The sequence below is a fragment of the Dendropsophus ebraccatus genome, chromosome 6, assembly GCF_027789765.1.
Source record: "Dendropsophus ebraccatus isolate aDenEbr1 chromosome 6, aDenEbr1.pat, whole genome shotgun sequence".
In the NCBI taxonomy this organism is placed as follows: Eukaryota; Metazoa; Chordata; class Amphibia; order Anura; family Hylidae; genus Dendropsophus; species Dendropsophus ebraccatus.
The window spans coordinates 77,329,034-77,345,414 of NC_091459.1; the positions used below are offsets into that span (position 1 = coordinate 77,329,034).

General features: G+C 43.2%; 1 protein-coding gene across 1 annotated transcript in view; it reads left to right on the forward strand.

Moving 5' to 3' along the window:
• Positions 1 to 16,381, forward strand: part of SLC7A14 (solute carrier family 7 member 14) — a 78,433-nt gene that overhangs the window by 45,926 nt on the left and 16,126 nt on the right. Inside the window, exon 3 of the mRNA XM_069973817.1 lies at positions 15,826 to 16,062. Coding sequence (XP_069829918.1) covers positions 15,826 to 16,062 — 237 coding nt within the window. The remainder of the gene's footprint in view (positions 1 to 15,825; positions 16,063 to 16,381) is intronic.

Consider the following 16,381-nt stretch of genomic DNA (forward strand, 5'->3'; position numbering starts at 1 on the left):
ATGTAATTAGGTTGACAGTATTATTTTTGTATCCATTCTGTTAGGACAGTACCCCAGAATAATCCAAGGTCTATCTGTATTTGTTTTCAGCATGTTCTGTCTTTTCCTTGTCTGTCAGTCTTTCACATTGTCACCTTAGGATATCAGTGTCAAATGTCTCATTAAATATGAAATAGATTCTAGAGTTGAGGTCGTAGGCATTCTTAATGGGGAGTGAATACCTCTCAGTAATAAAATGGAAGGTCAACGCTCGGGTCTGTTTTTACTGTGACCATGTCATAGGCAGGAATCAACACACAGCAAAAGCAATAAACATTAGAGACAAAAGTGGCCGCGAAATGGTCATTTCTTGTTGCAGCAGCATCAGTAGATTGTTGTCACAAAAAAAGGGATGGTTTACTTGGCATTGTCCCAATAATAGCATATGCAGCACTATACATGGTCAGTGTTGGGATAAAGTACTATGGGTTTACCCTGAGTAAAGCCCACCCTTTGCCTCCAATACAGTGCTGCTAGGATCTAAGGGTCCTATTGGACTAACCAATTTTTTAATTATCATTTTTAATTAATGATAAACGATCACAAACCACATTGTTTATTAACCTGAAATCGTTCACAATATTACACAGAAGGATAGTCGTTAGTTATGATCGTTATAACTCTACACAGTAGGTTTTCTCTATGTGGAACCTGGTGGTTAACTATGATCGTTACTAGGATCGTTTACTCCATCTGATTCCAGCAAGAGTGAATGATGTTCAATTACAATGATGTTCAATTACAGTGAACGAATGTGGAATTACAGCGAACCAATGTGAAATTTCAGCAAACGATTACTGATGATTTTAGGGTAAGATTGAAATCAACGATCAATGACACAAAAACTATTTTTTGATCATTGCCTGCAATTACACAGGACATTTATCGTCTGGGGAGCTCATAGGAGATATCGTCGGTCTGCTACCGCCACTCCTATTACACAGAGACACAGCAGCAGATCATTGCTCGGCTGATTGCTTGTATTTCAGCCCGTTGACAAGACATCATGCTTGTCGGGTGATTGTTGTCTTCTATTAAACAAAGCGATTATCGGCCATAGCGGGCAATAATCGCTTTGTGTAATAGGGCCTCATCAGGTATACGAAAGGCAATATTTCTAGTAATACTACTATACAAGGGACAATTAATATAACCACATATTACCAACAATGACTGAATATATTGATGCCAAATAATACCTTCACACCATAGCCACCATACTATTACTAAAGAAAAACACAATGTACACAGCAAGATATTTTTTTCCCCATACTATACCAGCTCACTATAACAGGTGCTCTGCAGACCGTATAAGAGATTACAATACAGTTACATCCATTTACTCACAGGTGACATATTCTCAGATTGGAGGCATTCAATGTTCATTTCCATTTGGCACAGACTATCATGAAGAGGTCTTCCAGTCACAACTCCTCCCTGATGAATTTGACACACAAACATCTTAGGCAGGGGTGTCAAACTCAGGCCCTCCAGCTGTTTTAAAACTACAATTCCCATCATGCCTGGACAGCCAAAGCTAAAGCTTTGGCTGTCCAGGCATGATGGGAATTGTAGTTTTAAAACAGCTGGAGGGCCTGAGTTTGACACATCTGATCTTGGGCTTCTCCCTTTTCCAGCACTATCCCCACCTCCATTTAAAATCCCCTAGTCCTTGGCACCCCCAATGGTATATATCCCCCAAAATTAATAGCGTGCCACGCTGAGTACCACGTCTCCTCCCTGGTGTAAGCCTGCCAGTGCACGTAGGGCATGGTGCGGCAAAGATTTGCCAAAAAGATTCTAGGGCAGTTTAAACCAACTGAAAAATTACAGAATGATATGCGAACTGCATACATATAAAAAGAAACCTGCAGCCAGAGAACAAATATATTAATAATATGGAAAGCAAATCAAAAGAAAAGCTTCCAGGGCATTGTAAACTCAGAGCACACATTTACATGATATGTAGCAACATTATTTTATATATTTTATAACTAATCTAATATTTCATTAAATAGAATGCGAACTTTCACCAATCACTTTCATGCTGCCTAAAACACCAGTGATCAGGGCTATCTCTGGCAACTTCTTCCCACATCACTGACCTTGATTGATAGATCACCCCCTGTTTGGGTATAGGGAGATATCCATCAATCAAGCTCTTTAGGCCATGTAGATACCACCAGGGACCTGCCCAATGACTTATGGTTCCAGCAGCATCAAAGTGATAACAGGTTCCTTTAATAAGATATAGAGTTTGTTCCATCCATATATCTGTAGAAATATAATAGATCGAGCTGTGTATTCCTCAGAGAGGGATTACTGATCCAGCATTTCTCTTCACCTGCTGCACTTCGAGGGGCAGGGTACATGAGTAAGAGGGCTCTTCCTCTTGAAGCATGTCAAAAGCTGCATCTCTACCTGGCTTAGGTGACATTTGCAAAGTTTAACATTATTTCTAACAGAAGATGCAGTCATAAAGCAAGTAATAGGATTTCAACATACAGTGAAATGAATGTGGCTCCTTATGGTAACAACCAGTTTTGCAATGGCTAGATTAAGTTCTGGAGTTCAAGGGAGCCCAGGTGTTCACCTGTAACAGACTTAGAAAATTTTAATAGTCACCAGATGTTGAAAAAAACAACTTTAGAACATCATGGCCCACATTTATCAAAGGGTATAAAATATACACTGGTGTAAACTGTCCACGACAACCAATCACAGCTCAGCTTTCATTTTACCAGATCTGAAAGCTGAGCCATGATTGGTTGCTGTGGGCAGTTTACACAAGTGTAAATTTTTATACTCTTTGATAAATCTCCCCCCAAGTGTATTTTTATATAATTCATTATGTGGTTTCTACAGGTTTTATTTGGCAAAGTTCAAGCATCAACGATCAAATTGTGTGGCCTATACCCCGTATTCTCAATCTGTACAATGTGTTTTTGATATGCTGTGCACTATGAATTTGCTCAGCAGCTTACATATGACTAATATATGGTCATACCCTTAGAACTAGTTATTTGAGCACTACATATGCTGAGTTTTAGGTGTTTATGTATTTGGAGGTGATCTCAATAATCTTGGCAATAATAGCTGTAGACATTCTAACGTAGTAAACTATGTTTCTGCTGACTATGCAGTTGTAATAGTCAAGAATTTCTTTTCCTTTACTTGACCCTCAAGGCTTAATGTTAGGAAGTCGCTAAAGCTAAGCAAAACATTTATGTTCTAATTTTTCCAGACAAGGTGTCAAGACTATGCTGAGCTTACATGAAATTACATATGGCAGCTGGACACATCAGAATTCCTTATTACATTACTTACGTGAAATATAAATACTCATGCGTTGGTTATTAAATCACCTGTATCAGGTTTTAGAAAGACATCAGTAATTGACATCAGCATTGCATCTATATATAATACATGAGGCTGTGGATGTGCCATGGCATCAAATTCATATAGATCACTTGCCCACACTGTTGGTAAATATGACACTGGCTTCGGGATAGATTGCAAAGCAGGTTATAGAAAACTAGAATCTCTTCAGACAGCTTTGTACTGTATTTTTTACATTTCTCTTACTGTCTTCAGCTTCAGGTTATTACACTTAAACACGTCAGATTAAAAGATGAAATTTTAAATGTTTTCGAAATGAAAAGATATAAGGGTATATTTACTATTCAGTCTAAAACATGCAATTCTGGAATGCCCCAGGACGGATTTCTTCTAATCACTACCTGCCTGAACACTGCACTGCACTGCAGTGTTCAGTCAGGTGATGAATAGGAGAAATGCTGCCCGGGGTCATTCCTAATGGTAAAGAGGGCGGGGAGGAGGGATGGAGGGGTCGTGCAAGCCTAATGCACAGACAATCTAGGCCACACCAATTTGCCACAGGACAATAACTGCATCACCTGCCGAACGGATTCCAGGACAGATCATGGATTAAAAGCAGTTATGTGAAGGTACAAGCGGTTTGGGAGGACGCAAGATTGTGGTTACAGAGTCACTTTAAGTGTTTGCGTTATGAGCTTTCCTAACATACATGCTAAACCATACCCTAAAAAGTGACTATTGTCAGCTGCCAGAGTAGGAAGGAGACTGATTCTGTCCAGAGCCCGTGGGCAGCACATGGAGGTATAACATGATGGGTTTTTTATGCTAGAAACACTGCATATAACTTTAGAACAGCTATTAAAGGCCTTTCAGAATGTTTGCTAAAAAAAATGGTTGATGAGTTGACCCCTGTAATAATTTGTTATTGCCTTATGATGGGAAACATAACAATCAAAACAATTCTTTATTAAATCATAAAATAACATAAATTGCAAAAACATCCAAAATGTCAACTTTGGAGCACCTCACCTGAATGACTCCTTTGTAACTCACTTTCCTGTATAATATGAGTTAAGTTTGTTAGTTTAGCTCATATTCCTGATCAGGTTAAAACAGGAGGGATCTTCGAGATTTTTTTTATAAAATATACTTTTATTGTAGCACTCCATGAAGATTACATAGTAGTTAAATGTCGCAATGAACTTTGTTTATCCTATGTGCCCTGTCATGTTAGAGGTTAGGTCTTCCCCAATCCCTGTAAGGGTATATTCACACGAACGGGCTCGCAGCGAGATTCTCGCTGCGAGCCCGGCAGGTCCTGGCAGTTCCCATACACTACATACTTGCTGCGGTCTAAATGACCGCAGCGAGTATGTAGTTATACCGCCCTTAACCTCTTCTGCTCCCGCCCGGCTCCCCCGCTGTAAGCATACTTTACCTGTCCTTGCTGCACAGGTCCGGCGTCCTGCTCTCCTGTCCGGCCAATTAGTGTGTTGCCCAGCCGCAGCCACTGATTGGCCGGGCGGGAGAGCAGGACGCCGGACCCGTGCAGCAAGGACAGGTAAAGTATGCTTACAGCGGGGGAGCCGGGCAGGAGCAGAAGGGGTTAAGGGCGGCAGAATTACATACTCGCTGCAGTCGTTTAGACCGCAGCAAGTATGTAGTGTATGGGAACTGCCAGGACCTGCCGGGCTCGCAGCGAGAATCTCGCTGCGAGCCCGTTCGTGTGAATATACCCTATAACATAACATAGACATACTGCAAATAAGGGCATGTTGTACTGTGTATAGGAAAATGATACATTTTGACAACCATGAAGATCAAAAGAGTTAAATTCAATATAACAGATTCATGACTTGTATTATATGTATAATATTTAGGCCATGTTCACACACAGGATTGTAATCAATTTTTGGGTCAGTATGTTTATCCAAAGCCAGGAGTGGAACTGACAGAAAAACTATAATGTAAAGATCTGTACCTGTTATGTGTTTCTGACAGACTCCTGGTTTTGGTTAAAGGAAAACTATCAGCAGGTTAGTGCAGGTTAGTTCCTGGTAACTGCTGAACTCCTCTTACCGTCTCCAGTAGGAGCTTGTTAGGAGCATCAGAGGTGTGAATTTTGTGAATACTGCCTCTCCATTCATGCCTCACCAACAACTAGGGGGCGAACTCACAGTTTAAAGGGGTTGTCCGGCGAAAAAAAATTATTCACAGAATAACACACATTACAAAGTTATACAAAGTTATACAGTCTGTGAATGGCCCCCTTCCCCGTGTTTCCCCCCACCCACGCTAGACCCGGAAGTGTGGTGCATTATACTCACCGCATGTCGTGTCGTCCACGGTCTCCGATCGTCAGCAGTGACGTCTTCTTCGGGAGCTTGGCGGATCTTCCCGAGTGCCGGCCACCCTCTGCAGCGTCATCCGAAGCTCAGCCGCGATTGGCTGAGCATAACTGTGCTCAGCCAATCGCGGCTGAGCGGCTGATGACGCGGCCACGTCATCAGCTGCTCAGCCGCGATTGGCTGAGCACAGTTATGCTCAGCCAATCGCGGCTGAGCTTCGGATGACGCTGCAGAGGGCGGCCGGCACTCGGGAAGATCCGCCAAGCTCCCGAAGAAGACGTCACTGCTGAGGATCGGAGACCGTGGTCGGCACGCGACAGGTAATGTATAGCGCACCACACTTCCGGGTACACGGGTGGGGGTGGTGGGACACGGGGAAGGGGGCCATTCACAGACATAACATACATTACAAAGTTGTATAACTTTGTAATGTGTGTTATTCTGTGAATAATTTTTTTTCGCCGGACAACCCCTTTAAGGCGCTCTGATATAGAATATTCAGAATCCATTTTATCCAGACATGTAGCACCAAAATTGGAACAGTGAATCCAATAATCCTAATAAAATGTAACATTAGTGACCTTATGAACAATGATCTCATGGTGTAATAAATGACTTTAATACATTAACATTAAACTGTGCAGTACTGCGAAAGAGCGAGATAAAAGAAGAATTACATTAAATGGCAGAGGTGGAATTTCACCTGCTTCTACTTCAATGAGTTTCCTAGAGCAGAAACTGGATATTCACCCGGAAATATATCTCCAAGACAATAAGGTGAACTTGAAAAAATACAGAAAATCAGCTTTTTTTTCATTTGCAGTTTATAATTTATTCAGAAATGGTCATTATTGTTAGGAGTTATTCCCAGGGATCCCTAATTTTTTATGTTTTTAAATTTGCATTACAGTAGAGATGAGGATGTCCAGAAGAAGGAGGCAGTCCCAGGAAAATGAGTAGAGATTACGAGCGCTGTGCGGCATCAGAAGACACGTGTGGTGTCCAGATCAAGCAGAAGCCATAGTAGATTAATACCAGCTTTATTTAAATATAGACAACACATTGTCCGTATTTAAATGTCCCTTGTTGTCTGTATTTGTTGAAACGTGTTGTCTGTAGGTAAAGCAAATGTACCACTAGGTACATCGCTTTGTGCTATTTACATGAACAGACCAGCGCCGGCAGTGCTCTATTCCTCCTCACCAGCCAGGTATGAAGCACTGGAGGCGGACCAGGCAGTCCCCATTGTGACAAAACCCCCTCCCCTCTGTAACGCAGCTCTATTAGAATCTATGGAGCCGCATCACAAATGCGAGATAGTCACACTGGGAGCCAGCGGACCCGCCCCCGATGCGCCAAGCCAGGCTGGTGCTCAGGAATGGGCTGGTCTTTTCGTGTAAAAAAAGATGTACCTAGTGGTATATTTGCTTTAAATAACGTCTATTAATATACTACATCTTCTGCTTGATCTCAACATTGCACCTGTCTTCTGATGCCTCACAGAGCTCAAAATCTCCATTAATTTTGCTGGGACCTCATCCCTCCCTGGACATCCTCATCTCTGTAGAATTACCAGTCATCCGAATAAGTGAGGGGCAGCAGTCGGCTAATATCATCACAAAGTTTCTGGTGTGCTGTGCCATAAAGAGGTTTTTCCCAGCAAAATTTATTGATAGGGTACAAACACACACACCGTATACGCAGCAAATACGCAGCAAATACGCAGCAGATCTGCAGCAGATTTGATGGTGCAGATTTGATGCTGTGTTCAGTTATTTAGATCTAATCTGCTGTGTATCTGCTGCGTAGCTGCTGCGTATTTGCTGCGTATCGCAGCAGTAAATACGCTGTGTATACGGTGTGTGTGTTTGTAGCCATAATCCTCAAGATGTCAAATCGGCAAAGTGTTGACACCTGGCACCCTGCTAACCTGCTATTTACCCCTGCACCAATCTGATATTGATGACTTATCCCGAAGGATAAAAGGGGACAGGCAGGGCTGGCATAGAGGAGGTAAGGCATTAGTGATTACATGGACCGGTGTACCCACTGGGTGCTTGCAGCTCATTTTTTGTCTTTAGTGACATCTTACCAGCCCTCTTCTGCTGGGATAATAATGATGGGGAGGCCAGTCTTACACAGGGGTATTATGAATACATTTTTGCACCTTTATTATGACCTCAATTCCTGGCCTGACTGTGGGTCAAATTACCTAAAATGACGCATGGTGGTCGGGGCTTGCAGCTTTAATATAGATGTAAAAATGTATGCCCATGTGAAATTGGCATGAGGGAGGAACCATTGACTACCTATTACCATGAATGGCCATAGCCAGCTGTTGATATACAGTTGGGCATAGGGTATCAGAACAGTTGTACCCAGCCCTGAGTCTTTATGTCTTGTCCTGATAATATATTGTAATGTGTATAGTTTTTTTCTTTATGTATCAGTGCTGGTTGTTCTACATAACATAACATTACACACTTTAAGCTGTGGAATACCAGCAATTTATTCAAACAACATGTTTTGTGTTTTAGTCCAGTCTTTATTGTTTAAGAACCTAAAGCATTTTTACTTGAAAATAAAAACTGTAAGTTCAGCTGTGGGAGCTGAGCATCCATGGACACACACTGAATTGATAATGCCAGAAACTGCGTAGAAGTAAGACATGAAGATATCTGCGCTCCTATTGCCACCTGTGTCATCACATCTGTTTCTAGGCAACCTCATGCACTATATAGATGTGGAAAATCCCAATTTTTGTCTGGCAGAGGCAACGTAATGACAACAGAAGACGACATTACTGCCTTATTGACCTCACCGAGAATGAGAATAATCAGATTAAGACTTGACTGATCTAGACCAAGCGGATGCAGTCTCTAGCTGCTCGCTCTTACAGAACTATAAGTCCCAACAATTCCTTGTGGCAGCTGTCTGTCAGAAAATGATGATGGAAAATACATCTGCAAGAGGGTGGTGAGGGTGGCTTTACACAATAATAATTCTTGGAACAGTAAGTGTTATGCATGGTATGGGAATACTCGGTATGTGACAGAAAGGCTAGTCCATATATCTGTACATTTGTCTCTCCAAAAAATATTATTCAGTGCTGCAGGTATATACTCATGTTCACAGTACTGGGCCAGGTTCACACAATGTAAGACACCAGACGTTCGGTGACGACTATAGTGCGACAAAAGTGGGACGACTTACAGGTGGCTATCTGCTATAGGGGGCTACTCACAGGGGACCATCTATTATTTTAGGGCTAGGGGTTATCTACTATAGGGGGCAGCAGCTCAGGGGACTATCTTCCATAGGGGGCTGTACAGGTTTATATGGTACTACATAGGGGTCCATCTTCTATAGGGGGCTTCACATGGGCCATCTTCTCGTCGCCTGTGGGGGGAAAGTGGGGGGCAGTTGGGGGGCTAGGTTGGGTGGACAGCCCAGGGCACATTTAGTCCACCCCTAGTGTTGGGGTTACTAACAAACAGTAGCAGTTAAGTGGGTCATATCAAGGGAGCTTACATTACAAACTCAGCCCTGATAATAGCAGTATTCTACTAATAATCCAATAATGATGAAGACAAGCTGCTAGACTAAAAGGATGGGGGGATAGGGTGATTACATTCAGGAGACAGGACTATGTAAATTGCAGGAAACCTACTGTTTTCAAGTGACAACTACCCATAACTTTATGGGTGCTAAGTGATAAGTTGGAATCGTTCTTTTACCTTTCAGGTACAGCATGGATCCTCTGGGAGTGGCAGACAGGCTGGCGATTCATGTACACGGTTCATGCTCTCTCTGCATACCACTAGCTAAGTCCTGCCCACAATTTTCCTGTGTTCCATCTTTGTCTATCTGCTGCTAGAGATGGAATTTCTCTAACAACAGCCAGCACATAGCAGTTTTCAGGGAAGTGAGAAATTTAGTGGCCAAGATTTTGGGGCCTTTTTTTCTGGGGTAAAGAGTCATGTTTCGTGAACTAAGAGATTTACAAATATGTTAGGAATCACATAGATGTCCCAGGTCTGAGAAGGTTGGCAAAATTCAAACTTTGGTCCAAATAGTGCTATACATTTTAAACTGGCCGCAGTCAGCTTTTTTCAGCCACGGCAGAACACATACAGAATAGGCAACACTGTGCACATAAATTAGGCAGCCTGCCCACTAACTGAACATTACAGCTTCCCTAGCTGTCCTTTCTAAACCTACTGTTCTATATCACCAGCACTGGTCTCACCAAGACTTCTTGGCTGCGCCTCCTACAGGCCTAGCGTTGCTTGTGTCCTCCCACTCTAGGAGTCTTCACCTGGGAAGCTGTGAAGTCTTTAATTTAGCTTCACCATGTGGATTTCTAAGGGTCCTTTTAAACACAAAAAGAAATGTAGAGGAGACTGCCCATCCAAAGAATCTTCACTTTAATCACACCAGTGCAACGTTTCGGCTATAGAAGCAGCCTTTCTCAGTGAGGCTGCTTCTATAGCCAAAACGTTGCACTGGTGTGATTAAAGTGAAGATTTTTTGGAGGGGCAGTCTCCTCTACATTTCTTTGGATCTCTATACGGACCTAGGTCCGGTCTGGTGAGACATGCACCCATGCCTAACTGGTGCTGCTCAGACTTTTTTTCGTGGACTTTACACACACAGATATCTGATTTTCTGACAGATTTTTAAAGTCAAAGCCAGGAACAGACAAGTCAATTTTTGGGGGCAGACTGTGGAATCTGCCGACAAATATCATTGAGTCTGTGGAATGAGCAGAGCTTCAAGCAGGGGCAGCCCGGTGGAATATTCCGTAGTGTACACGTATTCTAACACTACCTATTACACCAAGCGATAATTGGTCGTAACGACCAATAATCAGCCGAATATAGACAATGATTGTTTGGTGTAATAGGGCCTTAAGTCACCTCAGCTCTTGGGCTAGAGTTAAGTATATGGACCAAAAGTTGCCCCTGAACCACAGTCTTCATTCCAGTGGCATAAAATTGCCTCTTCAAACTGCACAATGCCAATACACACACAGAGATATATATAACCAAATGTAGACAAGAGGACGGCACTCCAATAGTGTAAAGTGAAGGTTTATTCACCCAATCACAAACAGCGACGTTTCGACTCTAATATGAGTCTTTGTGTGTGTGTGTGTAAAGCAACTTATTACATGTGCATTAAAATATTAAAGTACATTTAATATATGCATTTGGATTGCATGGTTTACTGTAACATTCTTACATTAAGGCTATGTTCACACTACGGATGAGACCGGCCGTTCCTTGACTCCGGCTGGGTCACGGAACGGCCGGTCTCAGCCCGGATCATCACGGCCGGTACTTAAGTACCGGCCGGATGATCTTTCCTCTGTGGAGCTCTAATGCGGGCGCATCAGCACGCGCCCGCATCAGAGTTTTCCATAGCACAGAGTGAAGCAAGCGGCCGGAGCCGCTCGCTTCACTGTGTGAACTGCCAGGTCCTTCTGCGGACAGAATTCATTGAATTCCGTCCGCAAATATTGGACCTGTCAGTTGTTTGCGGCGCCGCATGGGAACCGGCCGGAGCGTATACGATGTGTGTACGCTCCGGCCGGGATCCCATAGCAAACAACGTTATGTTCCACCCCGCAAATCTACGGCTGTAATTCTGCGGCGAGAACTACGGCCGTAGATTTACGTAGTGTGAACATAGCCTAAAGCTGTTCCCACTACGGGATCATAGTGTGGGCAGCGGCCATCTCGTAATATTGACTGCCACAAAAAATTAAGATGAACATTGTTTGTGGCCGTTAATATAACGAGACAGACGCCTTGCCTTGCTATGATCCCATAGTGGGAAATAGCATTATGATGATATCCAATGTAATTTATCATCAATTATGTTGGACAAAAACCACCTCTGTCTGTGAAAGTCTAAATTCTGCCAAATTACCGTTAATGAGAACATTTCTGCTGAGTAAAATTGTTATAAATCCATGTTACATGGAGACATTTTCTCATTATCATTAACCCTTTTCTATCCCAGTGGCATTGGGTATTATATACTTTAAGCAGCTTTCAGATTAAATTAAGCCATGGTTGGTCAGAATACAACATCATGATGTAAAAAAAAAGCTGTTCATCTAGTTGATTGCAATCACTCAATGACTCTCAGACTCTGTTCAAGAAGAATTAGACATTGCGTATGCTTTGCACCAATTTGTTGTAACAGCATTTACTCTATGCCAAGTTCACTTTTCTTCTGTACAGAGATTAAATTTATTCTGGGCTCTTCTGCCAAGATCCAAATTGGAAAATGAAGAAGAGTAGCTCCATATGGATGCTTTGTGGTGTGCGCATTCATTGCTATAACATAATAAATCCTAATTGCCCACTGTCATTTCTACATATTAGTCCTCATCAGCTTTTCTGTTTTGAATGCTCAGATTTATTCTCACAATTTCTTTGGGTGGTAAATTATCCCTAGAGGGGAATTCTGCTCAAAAATAAGTTTTGATATGTTGCTGCCCATGGTAATAAGATAACAAACAGAGTATTCTTACCTTTCTGCGCCCTCTGTGGTCAGCCGAGCTCACCCTCAGACGAGTCAGGGGCCTATTCCACTGGTGCAATAATCGGCCAAATCAGCCCCATTCGGCCTGATTCGGCCGATTATCGCTCGGTGGAATAGAGAAAACGATCAGCCGATGATGATCATCGGCTGATCGTTTATTTAGGGCCAGACCTAAAATCATAGGTCCCCCACCACGCATCGCTACAGTGGAATAGCGGTGCGCGGCGGGCAGCGGGCGACTGCCGATTTAAGAAACGCAGCATACATTACCTGCAGGGCTTCTCCTCTGTTCTGTCTTCCTCCCCGGTTTCCGCTCGCAGCATCAGTAGCTCCGGAGCGGCCTGACTGAGCAGTCAGACCGCTCAGCCAATCAATGGCCTGGACCGCCGTGGCCAGTAATTGGTTGAGCGGTCTGACAGCTCAGTCAGGCCACACGGAAGCTGATGCTGTGCTGCGGGACCCGGGGAGGAAGACGGAATGCAGGAGAAGCCCAGACAGGTATTGTATGGTGCAAGGGCTGCAAGGACATTGGTAACAATGTCCCTGCAGCCCTCACTTAACGATCTTCGGGGCCATGGAATAGGCCCAGTAAATGAGCGCTAATCTAGAAGAACGGCGCTCGTTTACATAGTCGCTCGGCCCGTGGAATAGGGCCCTTAGACTCGGAAGTGGAGGCGGGATTGTCTCAGCTGAGACCCAGAGAGGCCTTAGTAGAACACCGGGGGAGAGCGGAAAGGTAAAAATATGCTGTTTGTTATGTTATCCCCATGGGCAGCAGCATATCAAAACTTATTTTTGAGTGGAATACCCCTTTCAAATAGACTGTGCTTAATGACACCTTTATTTATCATGATGTGACAAATGTACATATTGTTTACGTTCACAATGTGTGACACCTATACATTGCCTATTATTATAGCACAGTAGATAGCATATAATAAACTATAATACTCTTTGGATAAGGAGTAGGCTGATTATGCAGACATGTCTGTCAGCAGATAGCCAGAAGTTTCAGCCCCTTAGTAAGTTGTATTGGAGAAATTAGTTTGTAAACGAAAATAGCACAAATATAACATAAACGTAATAGTGAATAAATGTTGATTAACATTATTGTATAATCCTGGCACTAGGGAATTACAACAGTACAAAGGCCACCCCAATGAGTGATGTACCTTCCATAGGGGCAGACCCCGCTATTGCTATGGAGCCCTTTGATAATGAATTTCAGAGATTTGCTGTGGGACCTTATGACATTTGCCACTCTGTGGCATTGCTCAGTCTGCCCCTGTGTTTAAATAGAATGGTAGTATTGTTTTTGTAAGCTTTACATTGTTTACTATAATTCCTAAATCAATAATGTTATGCTTCAAAGTATATCTGCAATTACTAACCACTTTCCATAAATCAATAGTACAAGCTAAAAGGTAAGAAACATTGTAATATACCTTATTAGACAAAATTTATTTTTTTCCACTTACTCTTAGCTTATTATTTTTGCTATTTCACTTTCTGTTTTAGGCTATGTTCACATTACGTGAACACCCGGCCGTTCTGTAACCCCGGCCGGGTCACGAAACGGCCGGTCTCAGCCCGGATCATCCCGGCCAGTACTTAAGTACCGGCAGGGTGATCTTTCCAGCCGCAGAGCTCTAATGTGGGCGAATCAGCGCGCGCCCGCATCAGAGCTTCCCATAGCCCACAGTGAAGCGAGCGGCCGGAGCCGCTCGCTTAACTGTGTGAACTGACAATTCACTGAATTCACTGAATTCACTTACATGTCAGTTTTTTCCAGCGCCGCATGGGATCCCATTCAAAATAAGGCTATGTTCCTCCCCTGAAAACTACGGCCATAGTTCTGCGGCGAGAACTACGGCCGTAGTTTCACGTAGTGTGAACATAGCCTAAGAGTGTTATGAAATAGTGAAGAAAAATGAAGAAAATAAACTAAAAATGTACTTTGTGTGTGTATAAATATATATATATATATATATATATATATATATATGCTGCTTGTATTCTACTACATGGTATGTGCAATTCTTTTCTGCTGGAGCTTCACAAGTCAAAATGTGGTCATTCCAGATCCCCACTAATTATGTTAATTTTTCAGCAGTTTGTATCCTGGGCACAGTAGAACATTAAAGGCGTAATCTGGGATTTAAAGCGTAACTGTCATGTTTTTTTTTATTGCAGAAATCATTGCAGCAGTAGTATAAGCGATTTTGAGAAACTCTGTAATAGGTTTCATCTGCCAAAAAAGCCTCCCTCTGTCCTCAAGAAGCAATCTCCCAGCCTCCCCCCCTGACTTCTTATCTGTGCATTATCAGGCAAACATGTCTTCATTACAGAGAAGCCAGTGAAGACGGTTCTTCTCTCTCCATTGTAAGCCTATGGAGGGGGAGGGGCTGAGGGAGATGAGGGAGCAGGAAGAGGTGACATGAAGGTCAGCTCTTTGTAGACTCTCTGGGCACCTAAAATGCTAAATTCAGGTGTCAGAAAGGTCAGTGCTTATCTATGAACTTACTGAGAGAAGATTGCAGGGTGTTGTGCTGTGCAGGACTGCTCTGTGCTCAGTCATTTCTAACAGCCCCTCCCCTCTCCATAGCCACATAATGGAGACAGAAATCCTGCTTCATTTGATGTGAGGGGGGAGGCTGGGAGATTGCTTTTTCAGTACAGAAGGAAACTCTTTTAATACATAAAACCTATTACAGAGTTTCTTAAAATCGCTTGTACTGTTGATATTTAGGGTATATTCACACGGACGGGCTCGCAGCGAGATTCTCGCTGCGAGCCCGGCAGGTCCTGGCAGTTCCCATACACTACATACTTGCTGCGGTATAAACGACCGCAGCGAGTATGTAATTATACCGCCCTTAACCCCTTCTGCTCCCCCGCTGTAAGCATACTTTACCTGTCCTCGCTGCACGGGTCCGGCGTCCTGCTCTCCCGCCCGGCCAATCAGTGGCTGCGGCTGGGCAACACACTGATTGGCCGGACAGGAGAGCAGGACGCCGGGCCCCCTTGCAGCGAGGACAGGTAATGTATGCTTACAGCGGGGGAGCCGGGCGGGAGCAGAAGGGGTTAAGGGCGGTATAATTACATACTCGCTGCGGTCGTTTAGACCGCAGCAAGTATGTAGTGTATGGGAACTGCCAGGACCTGCCGGGCTCGCAGCGAGAATCTCGCTTTGAGCCCGCCCGTGTGAATATACCCTTAATGTTTTCAGAAAAATTACCCTAAAATGACAGTTACGCTTTAATAAATGATGGCTACGGCCTTGAAGAAACAGCACCACCCCTGTCCTCAGGTTGTATGTGGTACTACAATTCAGCTTCATTCACCTCCGTGGAACTGAGGTGCAAGACTACACCCAAACTGAAGAAAAAGTGCTGTTTCTGGACGACTGTGCAGTAGATAATCACTTCTGTTTCCCCAGCTGGACCTCACCAACAACTAGGGGCCCCTTAACCGCTGAAGCCCATGGCTTAGTTTTTCGAGGTGTTCTAGTATTATCAGAAATTCTCTCTTTTTATATACACAGGGGTGTGTTATGCTGAATTTGGAGTACGTGTTCCCAAAACAACAGGATCTGCTTACACCTACAGCTATGTCACAGTTGGTGAATTTGTGGCATTCTTCATTGGATGGAATTTAATCCTAGAATATCTCATCGGTACAGCGGCTGGAGCAAGCGCCCTGAGTAGCATGTTTGACTCCCTTGCCAATCACACCATCAGCCACTGGATGATTGAGAGTGTGGGGACATTAAATGGATTAGGTAAGGATTTGGCTCTAAATCTATTCAGTTCTGTTGATGAAACCAGGCTTTTACACTATTACACTATTCTTCTATTATCAGACATGTTATTCCCTATCATCAGCATTCAATAAATTGCACGGCATAATACTTGCTTGGCTTACTTTGCAGGTCGAATATAATGTGCTCATTATTCCTAATTGGGAATGGTTCGTTTTCATGTCAGTAATTGGAGAAACATATATAACGTATCAATATATATTATTGCTATAAAAAGAAGACGGCTCATGTTTATCCAGGATAAAACAATTATATGAGGGTAGATTTACTAACCAAAAAG